Source organism: Cnephaeus nilssonii, assembly GCF_951640355.1.
Source record: "Cnephaeus nilssonii genome assembly, chromosome: 4".
NCBI classification, from domain to species: Eukaryota; Metazoa; Chordata; class Mammalia; order Chiroptera; family Vespertilionidae; genus Cnephaeus; species Cnephaeus nilssonii.
Window position 1 is genome coordinate 61,915,268 of NC_137075.1, and position 19,043 is coordinate 61,934,310.

Below are 19,043 nucleotides of genomic sequence, written 5' to 3' on the forward strand. Positions count from 1 at the left end.
CTAATTAGCATATTAGCTCTTTATTATATAGGATAGACGAAGGCCTGGAGAATGGCAGAAGCTGGGTGGAGAGGGAGAAGGGAGGAAATGGGGGACATCTGTAATACTCTCAACAATTAAAAGAAGTTTTTAATTTTAAAAATATAAAGCTATATAGTGATAAGAGGGACACTGACATTGCTTTAGAGCCTGCCCTAAGAGAAGACAGGTGGATTCTCATTTCTGCCTCTGCTTTCATTCTGTTGCAATACTGCTTAGTCTCTTAGCATACTATGGAAAACTCCATAGTATGCTCATGAGAGAATGAGAAAGATAATGGTGTGTATCGTCTGAATATTGCTATGAAGAGTTTTGACCCCTTTGGACTCCCTAATAGGGCTCAAGGATCTTAGACCACATCTTGAGAATTATTGCATTAAAATATGTACAGAAATATACACAGTGTCATTCTACACAAAGATATTTTGTTTTCCTTACATCAAGCCTTAAATTCCATTGTCTCTTTCCCTCCACTCTCTCAATCAATGGCTCCCAAACAGCATGGGTTTCATTGTAATAGTGAACCTAAAAAGGCACAGAATTATAATGAGTCTTTCAACTTTAACTTTGTATTTCTATAATCAGTAGGAAAAAATATTAAGTAATTAATGTTTTATGTCAAAAGCCATTTTAACAAAGACACAAAGAATATATACAAAGAAGGTGCATTTTCCTTTACTCTATTTCCTTTACTCTAAATCTTTAAAAAAGAAAGCAGAAAAATTTTTAAACAAATTATTTAGCCAAAGAATCTTTTAAAAATAATAACCAATACCACAAATCAACAGATTAAACATCAGAATTCATATATATATTTGTTGTGGCCATATACAAACCAAAAATGCTCACAACTTAGTTTTATAATGGTACTTTTGAAAAGTTGGTTGTGGAGATTCTAAATGAAGTGGTCATACCTCTAGTGTCATGTCAGCCGAAGCATCCATGAGGGAAGTCCAATTTTTTATATTTCCTGAAAATTTTGACTCCGCCAATAATAAAGGTACAGTTTGATGACCAAGTCCACATTCTAAGGTAACTTGAACTGACTCTACGGCAACAGCACAATTTTCCTCTATCAATGGCTGTTCAACATCTTTGAAATTTTCCGTTATTTCTGTTGCCATGTCAACACCAAGAAACCAAGAGTTATAATCACTAATAGATTTGACACCCCAAAGATTTCCTGTTTCCTTAGATGTATCTTTGAATTCATCTTCTTTTGTCTTTGGAGACAAAGCAGCCATGATTGTCATCACAGTATTAAGAATTATGGGTGAAATCTTTAAAAAAGAAAGCAGAAAAATGTTTAGAATAAACTTTCCCAGATGAGAAGAATTAATACAAAATACAGAAGTTTAAAAGTAACTAATTAAAAATTTAAATATACTAAAGTCTTAACTAAAGAAAATAAGAGAGAACACACAAAATCATGTGTCAAGTTAATTAACCTCATAACAATAAATTCTGCTCAGATTACTCTGGAATTAAATAACTAACGTTATACATCAACTAGAAGCCCGGTGCACGAAATTCGTGCACTGAGGCGGGGGGGAGGGGGGCGAGCCTCAGCCCAGCCTGCACCCTCTCCAATCTGGGACTCCTCGGGGGATGTCTGACTGCCAGAGCCTAAACCGGCAGTCGGACATCCCTCTCACAATCTGGGACTGCTGGCTCCCAACTGTTTGCCTGCCAGCCAGCCTGATCACCCCCTAACCACTCTCCTGCCAGCCTGATCAATGCCTAACTGATCCACTGCCAGCCCAGTCACCCCCAAATGCCCTCCCCTGCTGGCCTGGTAACCACCAACTGCCCTCCCCTGCTGGCCTGATTGCCCACAACTACCCTCCCCTGCCAGCCATCTTGTGGTGGCCATCTTTGACCACATGGGGGCAGCCATCTTGTGCGAGGGTGTGGGGGTCAATTTGCATATTACCTCTTTATTATATAGGATTGTCAAAACCTAGTTACACTGATCAATTCAGAGTAAAATAATGATATATAAGGAGAAAAAAGCAGAAGTGTAATTGAAATTTTCATTTTCAACCAGCGGCATTAACTAAACCAACATGTGTGATCCTCATCAAGATTTATACATGGTGCCTGGCCAGTGTTGCTCAGTGGTTAAGTGTCAACCTATGAACCAGGAGGTCACAGTTCGATTCCCGGTCAGGGCACATGCCCAGGGTTGCAGGCTTGAACAATGATTCTCTCTCATCATTGATGTTTCTATCTCTCTCTCTCCTCTGAAATGAATAAAAATATATATTTTTAAAAGATTTATACATGGTTTTCATTTGTCTTATTGAAACAGGAAGCCAGAGAATCACTATGATACCCACCCTTTCACTTTCCCCAAGATTTGCAAATTTTACCTCTTATTATCTTTGAATAGTGCCTTTGCCCACCTGTTCATTCCTATCACTAAGCCCTAGTTCTACACTAATGATGTCTTCTATATCCAGTCAGCACCCTCTCAGCCCACCCTCCACACTTCCACCAACATGATTTTTCTAAAACCCAAATCTGGACATGTCATTCCTATGCTTAAAATCTTCAACAGTTTCCCGTAACTTTCAGAATAAAATTCAAACTCTCTTTAGTTTAGGACACAAAGTTCATTGTGAGCCGCTATCTAATCCAGCGATTTTCAACTGGTATGCAATAAGAATTTTTAAAACATGCAATACCTGACTATTTAGTTAGGGGCACTGACCTCTTTTTCCTTAAATTGTCAAATAAAAAATGACAACAGTCAATACAACAATAGCCATCCAGTGTGAATAAATCAAAGTTATACCTATTTTTTGTCAGATTGGCAAAAAAATATATTTTTTGATGTGCTGCAGAAGTTTAGTAATTAGTTTGTGTGCCATGAGATGAAAATGGCTGAAAAGTGCTAATCTAATCAATTGGCTGGTTTCCCAAAGTTTGTGCCATACAGGGTTAAATAAGTTAAATGGATTCTTTTATTGTTCATTCTCACAACGCTTACTTGTTTAATATGCTAAAGAGATGACTATTTCACCAAAAGAAGGATCTAGTATGCACTGCTCCCAACTTACCTGTCAACTGAATTCTTTTTTTTCAGTTACCTTATTAATGTCACCTATAATTAGTGCTCTCAATCCTACAATTCCATCACACCATTCTCTCCAGGCATATGGGCACATCTCTAGGTCCTTAAAGGTTTTTTCACACCTCTGCCTTTGTGAATATTGTCAGTTCTGTATGGATAACCCCTCCTGTCTCTCTCCGTCTAACCTCCCTCAGATTTTCAAAGCTCAGTTCAAGTAGCCCCATGTAGAGACAGCTTTCCAGATGTCCTGGTCTGAGCCAGAGGACCCCTGACTGTTCTCCCACAGCACCTAGTGCATGCCTCTAGCACTGAAAGCTGGAGTCTCTGATTTATTGCTTTCTCGCTCATGTCATTAAGTTTTTGAAGGCAAGGACCAAGTACAGGAGATTTTTTGCACATAGTAAGAGTTCAAAAAATGTTTGTTGACTAAATAAATAAATTGATATACAAAGAAATGGAAAGACAATCCCCCTTGGTGCCTTAGACAAAGAGCATGCAAATTCAGTTTCTTCCTCATTTACTACTTTAAGCCTTTAAAAAAGTAAATCTGTTAACAAAATACAATCTAAACTATCCATTATTTTAAAATATTAAAAGAAAACTGCATTGTTATTTATATGGTAATTCAAATAACTTTTGTTTGAGCCTTGGTTTAATTGCTATTGCTTATTTACCTATATAGTAAAGTTACTAGCAAAATTGGCATTAGCCACCTCAATTTTGTGTCCTTTGGACAGAGAGAGAAATAAATGTAGGAAATTATTCTATATCTTCCATTTATAACTGGTCATAAAGTCATACTTAAAGAATATGAATGTCAATGGAGAAAAGAGACTGCTTTAAATGTAAGAGATTTAAAAAAAAAAACTAAAAATGTATTTCTAGCATACATCTGTCATTATAAACATTTCATAAGCCAAATAAAAGTTAATCACATAATTATTGCATTCAATCAAATTATACAAAAAAGCCTAAAAATAACCATTACAAATAAATAAAAACCTCATTTTTCTATTCTTTCTTCCCTTCTCTTACCATCCCATCTATCCTCTCTCTCCAAACCCAATCTCCCCAACACACACATAAAATATAATTGATAAAAACTATCCTGATCATTTGTAGATATTTGAAAGTACTTTTGCAAAGAAAGTAGAAACAAATAATTGCATTAAAGAAAAATATATTTTATTTTATTTTTTAAATTCTCACCTAAAGATATGTTTAAAGAGGGGAAGGGAGAGAATGAGAGAGAAACATTATCAGGTGACTCCTGTACACACCCTGACCAGGGATCAAACCCAAAATCTAGGTATGTGTCCTGAACGGGAATCAAACCTATAACCTTTTGGTGTATGCATGGAATGAGGCTCCAACCAACTGAGCAACCCAGCTAAGGCAAAAAAATATATTTTAATGTTAGACATATTTATTAATTACCAAATATGTGACTAGCATAATGGTCTAGTTATGAGATATCAAAAGATATTGTTAGAAAAATAATTTTCACCCAAATAAGATAATAGGCACTAACCTTAATTATAAATTCTCCAACTACAATATTTATATTTTGTTTTCCCGAAACCCATGCACATTTTTCCATAAATACAGAACAGGGCTGTAAGACCTAGATACAAATAAATGAAAAATCACATTTTCTTAGTAATAGAACTGTTATATATGTAACACACAAGAACATCTTACTTAACATTTTTAATTACAGTCTACAACCAAAAGCAAAAAGGCAAATTAGCTGAGAAGCTCTTGTGAGAGCTCTTCTAAAGTAATCCAAGTCTATGAACATTGTTAAAGAACTTACAATAAAGAATTTAAATTAAAAGAAGAGTTCCGATTAATTTCTTTATGCCAAATTCTTAACTAATGATGTACATTTACTATTGGAAATTGAAATGTTTACTTTTCTTAAATATCTTTTAAATGATGCCCACTGTAAAATCTACTTTTAAGGTATCTATTAAAATGAGCTGAAGATGGTGATAAGATCTGACATTTGCAAAGAGGTACACGAGGAAATGAAATTATGTCATTATAATTTTTATGACTGATAAATCACCCGAAATTGTTTCTTTCAACAAATAGTTCTGTTAATACCTTTTAAAAAAAGACGATGGTAAATAAACAGTTTCCAGATTGCTTAATAAAAGTTAAGTCTTGAATATAATAAGGTCCTTATTAGAATAAATTTCAAATCTTGATTTATTAAAACCATGAAGCCCATATTCTCATATATCATTAACAAAATAAATAAAATAACCTTGTACCTGAATTGAATGGGGGAACTGGTACTACATAAACTTTCATTTTAAAAACATTATGATGAGCATTTAATGGAGTGATTAACAGAGCTTTCTGTGACATATCAAAAGGAGATGATCGCACTAAAAAATGTTTCATGATAAAGTATAGACTAAGCCTAGTACTACACTTCTTTATGAAAGTCACTTTGCCTACAGATTTTTAGTTTAAAACACTACAAATGGGTCACATAACATAAAACTATCAATTTGCGATTAAAAAAACAGTTTGATAATTTTACTAAAATAATATTTTTCAACAATGTAAAAATATAATTGAATATAACTTTTAATACAGCAAAACACAACATCTTTTGATCATATAAGTCCAACTGAATTTTTTTGTTATAAACTTCAAGATTTTAATACTCATTCATTCATTCATTGGATATACTTTGGTGAAAAAAGAAACAGCTGAAAAGGCACATTGATTTGTACTAAAATTCAAATACAGTTCAAAAGATGGCATAATGAAAAGAAAACCAGACTGGAGGTAGTACCAGTTCTGTCACTAGCAGCCATGGCTAAATCATTTAACATCTTTGGAATTTAACATCCTGGTCTGTTAAACCTCAAGTTTGTCAGTAAATAATCTCTAAAGTCCTACAGAATTCTCACATTCTAGGATTCTATGAAATCAATCATTTCTGCCATCCTTCAATCTAAGCTTATAATATACTAGAGGACCGGTGCACGAAATCTGTGCACGGGTAGGGTCCCTAGGCCTGGCCAGCGATCAGGGCCGATTGGGGCCTTCCAGCTGCCGGCCAGGGCCTCCCTTCCCCAGCTGTCGGCCACCAGCCGGGGCCTCCCTTTCCTGGCTGCCGACTGCCGGCCAGGGCCTTCCTTCATTCCATGCCACCCTCTGGTGGTCAGCGCACGTCATAGCCAGTGATCGGTCTCCTGGTCGAACTCCTGCAGGGACAATTTGCATATTAGGCTTTTATATATATATACAGATGGTAATTCTTACTGTGGTAATGTTTTTTCCTCTCTTTTCTCTGAGAAAAGGGCAAGCGAGCACTTTAAGATCTCTCACAGAAGCCTCCATCATCTGTTCGAGTTTGGATGTTGATAGAGAGAGGTCACACTGGAATGAGGCTGTCAGAGCAGGAGCATCTGCCTTTGTCAGGTTGGCAACAAACACCACTTCTGGATCTGTGACCCTGGCCTTTAAAGTCATATTTGGTCTCACAGAGTCATCTGAAGAAACAATAATAGGAACCAGAAAAGTTACAGTAAAGTAAATCTTGTTGCTTGAGTACATGCTATCTAGTTAATACTAAGTTGTTTCTAATATCCTGCTTTAATGGATATGGTAAAGTTAACAATATTAATAAATTACTGAAACATACTAATAATGAATGATCATTAACAAACGATAATTGAGCAGGATAATGGAAGCTGATCCCTGTCATCAGAAGACCATTCCCATTTTGACCTAGCAGGGATATCCTTGTTTTGAAGTTATTTATATCAGACTTAAAGTGTGTACATGTATATACACATAAGTGTATATTATTAGGTTATGTTTCTGGGGCAAGGAGGGGAAACAGGAGAAGGAAATATCACAAAGAAGATAAGAGATAATAATAAAATAGACAGACCATTATATCTATTTAATTGATTTTTTGCCATAAAGTACATACTGTATACAATCTATAGAATAAGTGTATTAAATGTACACACGAATACAAAGATATTAGATATGATTACTGTTTAGTAAAGGTAAATGAAAAAAGAAAATTCTGAATTTGCCAGTAAATAGTAATTTTCCAATCTTACTGGTTATACATTAGAGAGAAAAATACCTGACCTCAGAGAATTGTAACTTAACATAGGAATGACTGATGTATTGGTAATTTTGGAATAAAGAATTAATACAGCAGGAAGTGACTTCAGTGTACACAGACTAGTCATTTGCAAGCATTCCACTGAGTTGAAGGAATCTAAGGTGATGTCCAGGGCATCATGCTGTCTTCCAACACCCCACCTTCTGCTTTCATATGTACAATTTGCTCTTCAATATGCTATAATTCTTCCAAATATTTTCTTTGAATAAAAATTTCCCTTCTATAAGAAGGGGAACCACAGACACAGATTAACTCACTCTTTTCTGAATGAGTAAAGAAATGTAATGCAGAGTTGGGAGCAATAGTTTCCTGGTTCCTAATGATAGATGATAGATAGATAGATAGAAAGATAGATAGATAGATAGATAGATAGATAGATAGATATTCTACCTCTTTTTTATACTCTACCTCTTCTTAAAAATCTATGCTTACTAAAATTTTTCTATAAAATATGTTTAAAATTTAAAGAATAATTTTACATTCTTAGTCTCCACTTTTTTGCCTACTTGTAATTTTTGTTAAAATATACAAGCTGTCATCTATGACAGAGAAGCTCTGCTAACCTTTTTCTATCTTGAGTTTTGCTGTAGAAGTCTGTCGCAGTGGAATCTGTACTTCTTTTGCCATATTTTCTGGACTCTGAGGCATAGCTTTGATAAAGAAATCTGCCACAGTCATCAGAAATTCCACACTGGCACATACATACAGCTTGTCAAGAACAGCATCAAGATGACTTCTTCCATCTTTGCCTTGTTTGTAACTTATATCAATCATAGAACTGTTGTTATCTTGGTCATTCTTCCTATCAATCATTCTGAAAAAATATACATTCATTATTTTGTTCCTGCTAGATTAATTTAAAAGATGAAAATGTTCTTATACATATATATGTGTGTGTATATATATATATACATACCTTATATATTTCATATATATATATATTAGAAGCCCGTTGCACGAAGTTTCGTGCAATAGACTTTCCTTCATCTGGCTGCCAGCACCAGTTTTCCTCTGGCCACCCGTGTTTCGAAGCGCCTCCAGCCAGCTAGATTGGCCACCTGGCGCCATTTCCTCTGGCCACCCACCGATCGGAGCACCTCCCGAAGGCTGGGGGCGGGACTCGGGGTGGCCGATGGCGCTGGCTGGAGGTGCTCCGATCGGCAGGTGGCCAGAGGAAAACTGGTGCTGGCGGAAAACTGATGCCGGCAGCCACGCAATCTGCCACCCTGAGTTCCACCATCAGAGCCTTCTGCGAGCCCCATGGGTCCTCCTGCAGCGCCGGCCTAAGGTGAGAGGAGGGGGGCGGGCAGGGACTCGCGAGTCCCCGCCCCCCACTCCTCCCGCCAGCCAATCAGCCACCCTGAGTCCCCGCTCCCAGCACCTTCAGCCGGCCCAATCGTGGACGTAGCGGAGTGATGCAATTTGCATATTACCTTTTTATTATGTAGGATATCTTAATCTTACTTTCTCATCTGAACAGAAAACAGACCTCTATTAACTAGAGTCTAATTAGCTAATGAGCATTCAAAACATGGTCTCCTTATCTCTACAGCAAGATTCAAATTATTGGGCAATTACAGGATATTTTATTATTATAATGCAATACTAGAAAAACAATCAGTGTTGGAAGAAATTTCAACAATTAGCTAAACACATTAACGCTGTCCCACAAAATTTAAAGGGCACTTCTTTAGATTATTTACCAAAATAAAACCTCCTCCTTATCTCCAAAAATCATCCTATACAAGTTGAGTCCAAAAGTATTCAATATAATTCAAATCAGCCAGTGTTCATCAACTGACTACAATGATAATTCCCACACAGGACATGTGCTGGAAAGAGCAGACTACCAAAAAGATGATGGCCTTTAATCACCATTGGCTAGGCAGCTGTGGACAGCCACCTCAAATATGAAATATGAAAACGAAAAGCTGGATGCATGGCAGCATTATTTTCTCATTTATTCATCTCTTAGAAGAACAAAGGGCTCAGAAGTATCCAATATGAATCTGAGTTTAGGTAGCAGCACAGTTTTTTGTTGTTGTTTTGTTTTTCAAAAAAAAATTTAAGGACAAAAATATTGTGTCTCATTATTTGGGAAAGAAATAAAAACATCATTAGTCTATTTAAAGTTACACATTCCTCACTCTATAGCAGGCTAATATAAGTTAATCTTTCAAAAATGTGTTGATAATATGAATATTCGAGGAATTCCACTTCTATTAAAACTTTGAGAGAAATTTCACAGAACTGTTTATAGACAAAATAAATAAGACCAAAAAAAGTTTATATATAATTTTAAGGCTTTTAAAAAAGATTCTGCCCACTGGGAACAATTTAGAAAAATACATTACCAATGGGCCACCCCATGTGGATTTAACTATTAAAATTCTTATATTCTCTTGGTTCCTGCTTTTAAGAATACTCCATTTTATTATTAAACTTGCCTTTAATTCAAACTTTAAAGCAACTGAATTTTATGTCAGCACTACTTCTTGATACTCTTCAAATTGCAGTATGACCAAAGACCTCTTTTGATCATCCCAAGCCTAGCAATCAATGCCTGGTAGCAAATGAAAGGTGTAATGTCAACCTTAAATAATGTACAGCAAATTCAGAAACGACAAACCTTGATGTTGCTCTCTCAATGCCTTCTCTTAGATCATCCAGGGTACATGTCTTAAGTTTAATGCCCACATTCATGGAACTATCCTTAAACATCTTCCCTGAAGAGGCCATAAAGTGTAGTCTGAGTTCACCAAGCCGGAAACTGTCATTATGAAATGAAAGTTTGGACTCCTGTGGTATATTTCAAGCAAAAGAATCAATTAACTTTAAATATTATGTAATTACTTGTAAACATATTTTAATTAAGAAATTAAAGGCAAATCAATATCACAAATTTTAAAAAAATGGGTGTTGAAACACAAAAAACAGAACAGTGAATAATATTGTTTCATGAGTGTATATGTACATGCAAATAAATACATATATGTGTGCTAATCTTCAACAACAGTTAATATGTAAAAATTTATCAGTTCATGGCAAATAAAAATAATCAGAAGATATTTTTGTCAATCATTCATTCTTACTAATAAATATTTAATGAGTTCTTCTGTAAAAAACACCATGACAGGAATTATGAGGTTTACAAGAAAGGATAAGGCATGGTAGGTGAGCCAGTGAGCTTATACCTTAACTGAAAAGAAAAAAAAAATACATTGCAACAAACATCACAAAGAGATGTTGTAAGTTGTAAATGAAAAAAAAAAAAAAAAAAAAGACATGTAGCTATTTATTTGTTCATATTTATATCCTCCCATATTCCACAAAGGACATGAAGTGATTAGGTAAAGAATATAAATAGCAAAAGCTCAGAGGGTCAAAGAGATCATTGTGGGCCAGGAAAAATTCATGAAGAAGGTGGGACGTAACTGAGCCTCAGAAACTGAGTGGGATTAGGCAGGCTAAGAAGTGTAGAAGACAATCTAGATAAGGAGAAAACATGAACAAACTATACAAGATGCTCTGAAGGCACAAGGTACAGGCTGCTTAGGCTTGAAGAGTCCAATTAAAGAATGCTAGGGAATGAGGACTGGAGAGGTCTCAAATCCTAAAGATTTAAAATGTATTTATAGGAAAAAGGACCTCAATCTTTATGTCACCAAACACATAGCTCCAAATTCTGTAGGTATGCCCAGACTTTAAAAGAACAAAACCCAAACAAACAACCAAAGAAAAAAAAGTCTTCAATTAATTAAAGAACTTTAGTCCTGATAGCTCACTACAGACCATAACATTCTTATGAGGGGTACTGGTGATGTGCAATTCTGGGCACACGTTATAACTCCACATCTCTCACTTAAGAGAGTACACTGCATGCAAGTGGGTCAGAATGACATTATTAGCAGCGAACTTTGAATGACTTTAATTTATAAAAATGTAAATAGTCCTGGCTGGTTTGGCTCAGTGGATAGAGCGTCAGACTGTGGACTGAAGGGTCTCAGGTTCGATTCTGGTCAAGGGCACATGCCTGGGTTGTAGGTTTGATCCTCAGTTGAGGGTGTGCGGGAGGCAGCCAATCAATGATTCTCTCTCATCATGTATGTTTCTATCTCTCTCTCCCTCTCCCTTCCTCTCTGAAATCAATAAAAAATACATTTTTTAAGAATGTAAATAATTCAAAAACTTCTGATTTGTGGGTTGTTTTTTTAATCCTAGCCAGAGGATATATTTTTATTGATTTTTAGAGCGAGAAGGAGAGAGATAGAGAGAGAGAGAGAGAGAGAGAGAAAAGAAACAACAGTCGACTGCCTCCCACACATGCCACAACCTAGGCATGTGCCCTGACTGGAAATCAAACCCGCAACCCTTTGGTGTACAGGACGACACTCCAAAACCAACTGAGCCATGCAGCCAAGGCACAAACTACTGATTTGTAGCTATTAACAGAAATGAACTGTGACACATCTACTGATCACAATATACTTATATTTGTGGTACAGATATTGTTGTAGACAACTTGGAACCACTGAATCTTTTTTAGTAAGACAAAATTCACATAACACTGGGAAGTTGTAAATTGCATGAAAATCATTTAGGAAGCTGAACGTGTGCCAATATCTAGGATGGATAAAAAGAAAAAGAGTAACAAACAAGGAAGCCTTTGTGGTACTATAATTGTGAGCTAAGATGTTTCAAATAAAGCAGCAGTGAGAATTGACAGGAAAGGACAAATGTTCAATCAAAGAAAAAACTGATAGTAATCAGTGTCTAAATGAATAAAAGTCAACAAAGAAGGAAATAAACAGACACAGATTTTAAAAATGGGCAACTAGTGGAATGATGGTACCTTAAGTGAAATGAAGTATATATTTAACTATTAATTTTCCAGAAGGTAATTTTCTGATCTTTTAATTAACATTAAACATTAGAAATTAAGGCAGTTTGTTGTACAAATGACAGATAGTAGCCAAGGCTCAACAGTAACAATGTATGAATATTGCATAATTTTTAGAAAATAATATAAAATATAAGATAACATATAAATGGACATTAACAACAGATATAAGCCCATAATTAGAATATGTTATGGGTATTAATCAATGTAATTTATTGGTATTATGATTATTATATGCATGATTTATAATAACCAAAAATATTTATTAAAAGATACTATCTAAGGCCTGGAAGGGGTTGGTACAGGGTGGAGGAGGTCAATGAGAAAAAAAACAAAGGGGACATTTGTAATACTTTCAACAATAAAGATTAATTTTTTTTAAAAAGACACTACATAATAAAAAATAGCTTTCTAAAAATACCACTGATACATTATTTAGTTCAAATAATTATGGTACTGGACCTTGGTTCTTCAATTCATTAATGAGTATTCTGAACACATTACTACATATAAAATTTATTCAATAAAAACATAGCTAATGCTTATATATCATAAATAATCATAAATTTAAAAAATATTCCCCTAAGGTTCCAAAGCCACTACTAAGTTATTCTCCTTAAATAGTTATATATACTTATGTATCAAGCTATATAATAAAACAGTGCATATAATTAGTTCCTCATGTATAACATTCTTCTATTAGTGATGGATTTAAGTGTTTTAGTGTTAATGTTACGTAGAACAAAATTAAAAAATTGCCTTTTCCTAGTAGTATTAACAACACCAACAAAGTGAAGTCAAAGAGCAAGACAAATATATGTTCTGTAGTCCAAACAGAATTTCACAGACATATTAATTTTTATGAATAAACATATCAAAAAATGCCAATATTCCAAATTCAATAAAGAGCTTAAGATTTATTTCTAAATACAGAAAGTTAGTACATACCTGGTTGAGATCATTGTTGTAAAGAACAATGGAAAGAGATTCAAAGTGAAAGTCAAATTGCAGAGTGACACTCTGATCCATAGAAAGCTGTGAGTCTGCTAAATCTTGTTCTGATGGTTCAAACATAAATATGAAAATTAAAAAACTTTTAGGGAGGTGTATGATTTTAGTTATATTTTAAAAGTTAGAATAATTTATTATCCTAAATTTATATCATATTTTCTACAATTATGTAAATCATATTACGAGACAATAAAAATGCCAATGATTTGTTCCATATATATTCAGCACAGGTGGCCCTGCCCTTACAGCAGACACTGAGCATACATACCTCCTTCCCCTGGAAGCTTTTCCACAGTAAACAATACAATACTGAATCAGTTCATATCATATTATGCTTGACAACTAAGAAAAACCACTAAATATAAATATGGCATTAATGTTCATTTTTCTCCATAATCAAATCAAAAATCTTCAATTTTACCTTTGAGGTGGTCAGGTCCACTCAAAATATCTTTCCTTACTCTTACAGCCTCCTGGGTAGATTGTGTAGGGCTTGGCTGTGAAGAAGCTTCTCCAAGATTTTCCAGCAAAATTTTCATTAAAACTGTTAAATCATCTTCACTGAGAGCAACCTAAAAACCAAAAATAAGTTGTTATAAATATAAAGTAATAAAAAATGCAGAATATCATATCTATGTCTTAATTTATGGTTCCTCAAATTAACTGACTGTTCATCTAACTTTTAAAAACAAAGTTAGCTTATTCTCCACATAGTATTTATGGGATTTTTTTTGCTTCCTTTTTGCAGTTAATTTCAAATTTCGAATCACTGCAGTCAGAGAATATGCTTGATATAGTTTCAATTATCTTAAATTTGTTGAGGCTAGTTTTGTGTCCTAACATATTGTCTATCCTTGAGAATATTCCATGTGCACTAGAGAAGAATATATAATGTGGTGTTCTGGAATGAAAGGCTCTGTAAATGTCAATTATGTCCATTTGGTCTAATGTGTCATTGAAGGCTGATATTTCTTTATTGATTTTCTGTTTGAATGACCTATCTATAGTTGTCAATGGGGTATTTAGGTCCCCTATTGTGATTGTGTTTTTGTAATTTTCTCCCTTTAGTTCTGTTAGTAGTTGCTTTATACATTTCGGTGCTCCCTGACTGGATACATATATTGAGAAGTGTTATCTCTTTTTGATATATTGCCCTTTATCATTAAAAAATGACCATCTTACTTGTGTGCATGCATATGAGCCTAACCAATGGTTAAGTTCAACAGGGGGTTGGGGCATTGGTGGGGAGGGGTGTGGGATGGGAATGGGGGGATGAGGACAAATATGTGACACCTTAATCAATAAAGAAATTTTTAAAAAATGACCATCTTTGTCTCGTTACCTTTTTTTAAAGGTTTTTTATTGACTTTTAGAGAGGGAAAGAGAGAGAGAAGCATTGATGGAAACATCTATTGGCTGCCTCCCGCACACCACCCCCATGGGACCGAGCCCACTACCCTGGCACATGTCCTGACTGGAAATCCACTCGGCAACACTTTGCTGAACAGGATGATGCCCATCCAACTGAGCCACACCAGCCAGGGTTCTTCTTACCTTTTTTATCTTGAAATCTATTTTGTTACATGTAAGTATGGCTATACCTGCTTTTCTATGGATGCCATTTACTTGAAGAATGGTTTTCCACCCTTTTACTTTAAGTCTATATTTGCCTTATCAGCTTAGAGGTGTCTCCTGAAGACAACACATGGTTGGGTTTTGTTTTTTGATCCAATCGGCTATTCTGTGCCTTTTTAGCCAATTTACATTTAAAGAACCTCAACATAATACAGACCATATATGGCAAACCCTCAGCTAATATGATACTCAGTGGTGAAAAACTGAAAGCTTTTTCTCTAAGATCAGGAAAAAGACAAGGATGCCCACTCTCACCACTGTTATTCATCATAGTACTGGAAGACCTAGAAAGAGCAATCAGGTAAGAGAAAAAAATAAAAGAAATCCAAATTGGGAATGAAGAAGTAAAATTGTCACTTTGTGAAGATGACATGATTCTTTACATAGAAAACCCTAAAGACTCAACCAAAAAACTATTAAAAACAATTAAAAAATACAGTAACATTACAGGATACAAAGTCAATGTAGAATAACCCAATGCATTACAATATAGTAATAATGAAATTTCAGAAAAATAAATGAAAAAAATAATTCCTTTTGCAATTGCAACAAAAAGAATAAAATACCTAGGAACAAACTTAATAAAGGATGTGAATAACCTTTATACTACAAACTACAAAGTATTATTGAAAGAGATTGAAAAAGACACAATGCAACAGAAAGATATTCCATATTAATGGATTGGAAAAATCAACATAGTTAAAAGGTCCATATTACTGAAAGCAATATAAAGATTTAATGCATTCTCCTTCAAAATCCCAATGATATATTTTAAAGAAATAGAACAAAAAAAATATCAGATTTATATAGAACCACAAAAGACCCAGAATAGCTAAAGCAATCCTGAGAGAAAAGAACAAAGCCAGAGTTATTACACTCTCTGACTTCAAATTATAATAATCAAACTATAATAATCAAAACAGCATGGTATTAAAGGGATAAGCAAAAAGAAAAAAAAGAAAGACTCATGGACACAGACATAGTACGGTGATTTGCACTGCATGGGAGAACATATTTGCCAATGCGATTTCAGATAAGGGTTTAACCTCCAAAATTTACAGAGAACTCCTACAACTTAACAAAAGGAAGATAAAACAATCCACTCAAAAAATGGGCAAATGACCTAAATAGACACTTTTCGAAAGAGGACATACAGAAGGCCAAGAGACATATGAAAAAGTCACTAATCATTCGAGAGATGCAAATCAAAACAACGAGATACCATTTCAAACCTGTCAGAATGGCTATCATCAACAAAGGACAAGTGCTGATGAGGATGTGGAGAAAAAAGAACCCTCGTGCACGGCTGGTAGAAATGCAGACTGGTACAGTCACTGTGGAAAACAGTATGAAGTTTCCTCAAACAGTTAAAAATGGAACTCCCATTTGACTCAGTATTCCCATTTCTAGGACTATATCCCAGGAAACCAGAAACACCAATCAGAAAGGATACATGCACCCCTATGTTCAAAGCAGCACAATTTACAATAGCTAAGATTTGAAAACAACCTAAGTGCACATCAGCAGATGAGTGGATTAAAAACCTGTGGTACATCTACACGTGGAATACTACGCCGCTATAAAAAAGAAGGAACTTTTACCATTTGCAACAGCATGGATGGAACTGGAGAACATTATGCTAAGTGAAATAAGCTAGTCGGAGAAAGATAAATATCACATGATCTCATTCATATGTGGGATATAATGATCAACATAATTTGATGAACAAGAATAGATCCAGAGACAAATGGCAGGGGAGGCGGGGGGGGGGGGCGGGTTAGAGAGCAACCAAAGGACTTGTATGCATGCATATTAGCATAACCAACGGACACAGACAGTGGGGCAGTAAGGGCTTGCCCGGTTGGGAATGGCTGGGTGGGGGAGGGGGGTCAATCGGGAAAAAAGGAGACATATGTAAAAATTTAGACAATAAATAAATAAATAAATAAACAAACAAACAAAAATAAAATAAAAAATAGTACGGTGATTTCCAGAGGAAAGGGAGGAGAAGTACAAAATAAAGGGGGAATAAATGGTGATGGAAGGAGACTTGACCTGGGGTGGTAAACACACAATACAATATACAGATGGTGTACTATAGAATTGGGTACTTGAAACCTGTATAATTTTATTAACCAATGTCATCCCAATAAATTCAATTTCAAAATTTTAAAAAGAAACAAGCAAAGTAAAAATAGACACACAGACCACCAATGGAGCAGAATTGAGAGCCCAGAAATAAATACACATGTACATGGGTAAATAATTTTCAATCAAGGAGCCAAAAACATACAATAAAGAAAAGAAAGCCTCTTCAATAAATGGTTCTGGGAAAATAAAAAAGCCACATGCAAAAGAATGAAACTAGACTACTGTTTCTCCTCATACACAAAAATTAACTCAAAATGGATCAAAGACCTAACTATAAAACCTGAAACAATAAATTACATAGGAGAAAAGAGGTACTAAACTTATGGACCTTGGTCTTCGAGAAGATTTTATGAATTTGACTCTAAAGGCAAGGGAAGTAAAGGCAAAAATAAATGAATGGGACTATATCAATCTAAAAAGCTTCTATAACACAAAAGAAAGCACTAACAAAACAAAAAGGTAAACAACTGAATGGGAGTCAATATTTGCAAACAACAGCTCCAACAAGGGGTTAACATCCAAAATATATAAAAAACTCATACAACTCAACATCAAACAAACAATCTAATTTAAACAAATGGGCAGAGGACCTGAATAGACACTTCTCCTAAGAAGACATACAACTAGCTAACAGATATATGAAAAGATGCTCAACTTCACTAGCTACTAGAGAAATGCAAATCAAAACTACAAGATACCACCTCACACCTGTTAGAATGAATATTACCAATAAGACAAGTAATAACAAGTGTAGGAGACGTTGTGGAGGAAAAGGAACCCTCACACCCTTACATTTTGTTAAGAATGTAAACTGTTACAGCTACTATGGAAAACAGTATGGAAGCTCCTAAAAAAATTAAGAATGGAGTTACCATATGACCCAGAAAGCCCTCTTCTGGGTACCTACTTGAAAACATTTATTCACAAAGATATATGCATGTCTATGTTCATTGCAGTATTATTAACGGTGGCCAACATATACAATGGAATACTACTCAGCTATGAGAAAAGACCAAGTACTGACATTTGCGACAATATGAATGGATCTTGAGAATATCATGCTAAGTGAAATAAGTCAGACAGAAAAAGTTAAAAACCATATAATTTCACTCATATGTAATATATAAAACTGAAAGCAACAAAAAAATAAACAAGAAAAACAAACAAAAACTCATAGACAGAGACAACAGTATGGTGGTTACCAGAGGGAAGGGGGGTGGTAGTAGTAAAACCTAAGGAGGCTCAAATATATGGTGATGGAAGATTTGACTTTGGGTGGTGGACACAATGCAATACATAGATGATGTATCACAGAATTGTACACCTGAAACCTATATAATCTTATTAACCAATGTCACCCAATAAATTTAATTTTTTTAAAAAGGGTACCAGGAGAGAAGTATTTCATCGTGTATAGTATAAGACTTTCCTCCTGTGTGTGAGCACACTCTGCCTCCACCCATATCCAAGCCCCTGCCTCTGGCACTCCATCATTCTTCTGCCTCATCTGTTATTCTGTCTCGTCTCATTCCTGGACTTGTACCTCTCTCCCCTCTCCTTTGCTCCTCATCTATAGTCTGTCTTTCTCTCTTCTCACCCAGTACCAGTTCCTTCCTCCACATTATTATTTACTCCCCTCCAAACTCAATACAGGAAAAGTGCTGTTCAGTTTCTGGACTCTTCCAAGGAGTAAAAATTAAATAAATAAATAAAAATATGATCTCCTATAATGTAGCTCTCATTCTCAGTACATATGCATCTGGACATATATAAAACATTTGTTTAAGTTGTAAAGAACAATGCATCTGTCTTTCTTCTAAGACACATCTACAAAGTATTTTTAATACATAAAACACAAACCAGGAAAGTATTTTCCTTATCTCCTAACTTTATATGACAGAAAGGCAAAAAAGAAAGCAAGAGCTTTTAAGTCCGGCAGATCAGTATCAAATCTACCACTTTCAAACTGTGTTGTTGGCCAAATCAGCTTCCTTAATTCAAGTTTCTTAATTTTTAAAATAATAATAATATCCTCTTCCTCATAGGTGGCTACAGAAAATGAAACA

General features: G+C 35.0%; 1 protein-coding gene across 2 annotated transcripts in view; it reads right to left on the minus strand.

The window, feature by feature from the left end:
• The window catches only part of VPS13C (vacuolar protein sorting 13 homolog C), a 190,577-nt gene that overhangs the window by 58,059 nt on the left and 113,475 nt on the right, over positions 1–19,043 (minus strand). For both annotated transcript variants that reach the window (XM_079768767.1, XM_079768768.1), the window contains exons 46-53: positions 13,613–13,763; positions 13,129–13,238; positions 9,910–10,079; positions 7,844–8,094; positions 6,401–6,630; positions 4,647–4,739; positions 954–1,319; positions 478–564 (exon numbers count right to left, since the gene is read on the minus strand). In XM_079768767.1, the coding sequence (XP_079624893.1) occupies positions 478–564; positions 954–1,319; positions 4,647–4,739; positions 6,401–6,630; positions 7,844–8,094; positions 9,910–10,079; positions 13,129–13,238; positions 13,613–13,763 (1,458 nt within the window). The remainder of the gene's footprint in view (positions 1–477; positions 565–953; positions 1,320–4,646; positions 4,740–6,400; positions 6,631–7,843; positions 8,095–9,909; positions 10,080–13,128; positions 13,239–13,612; positions 13,764–19,043) is intronic.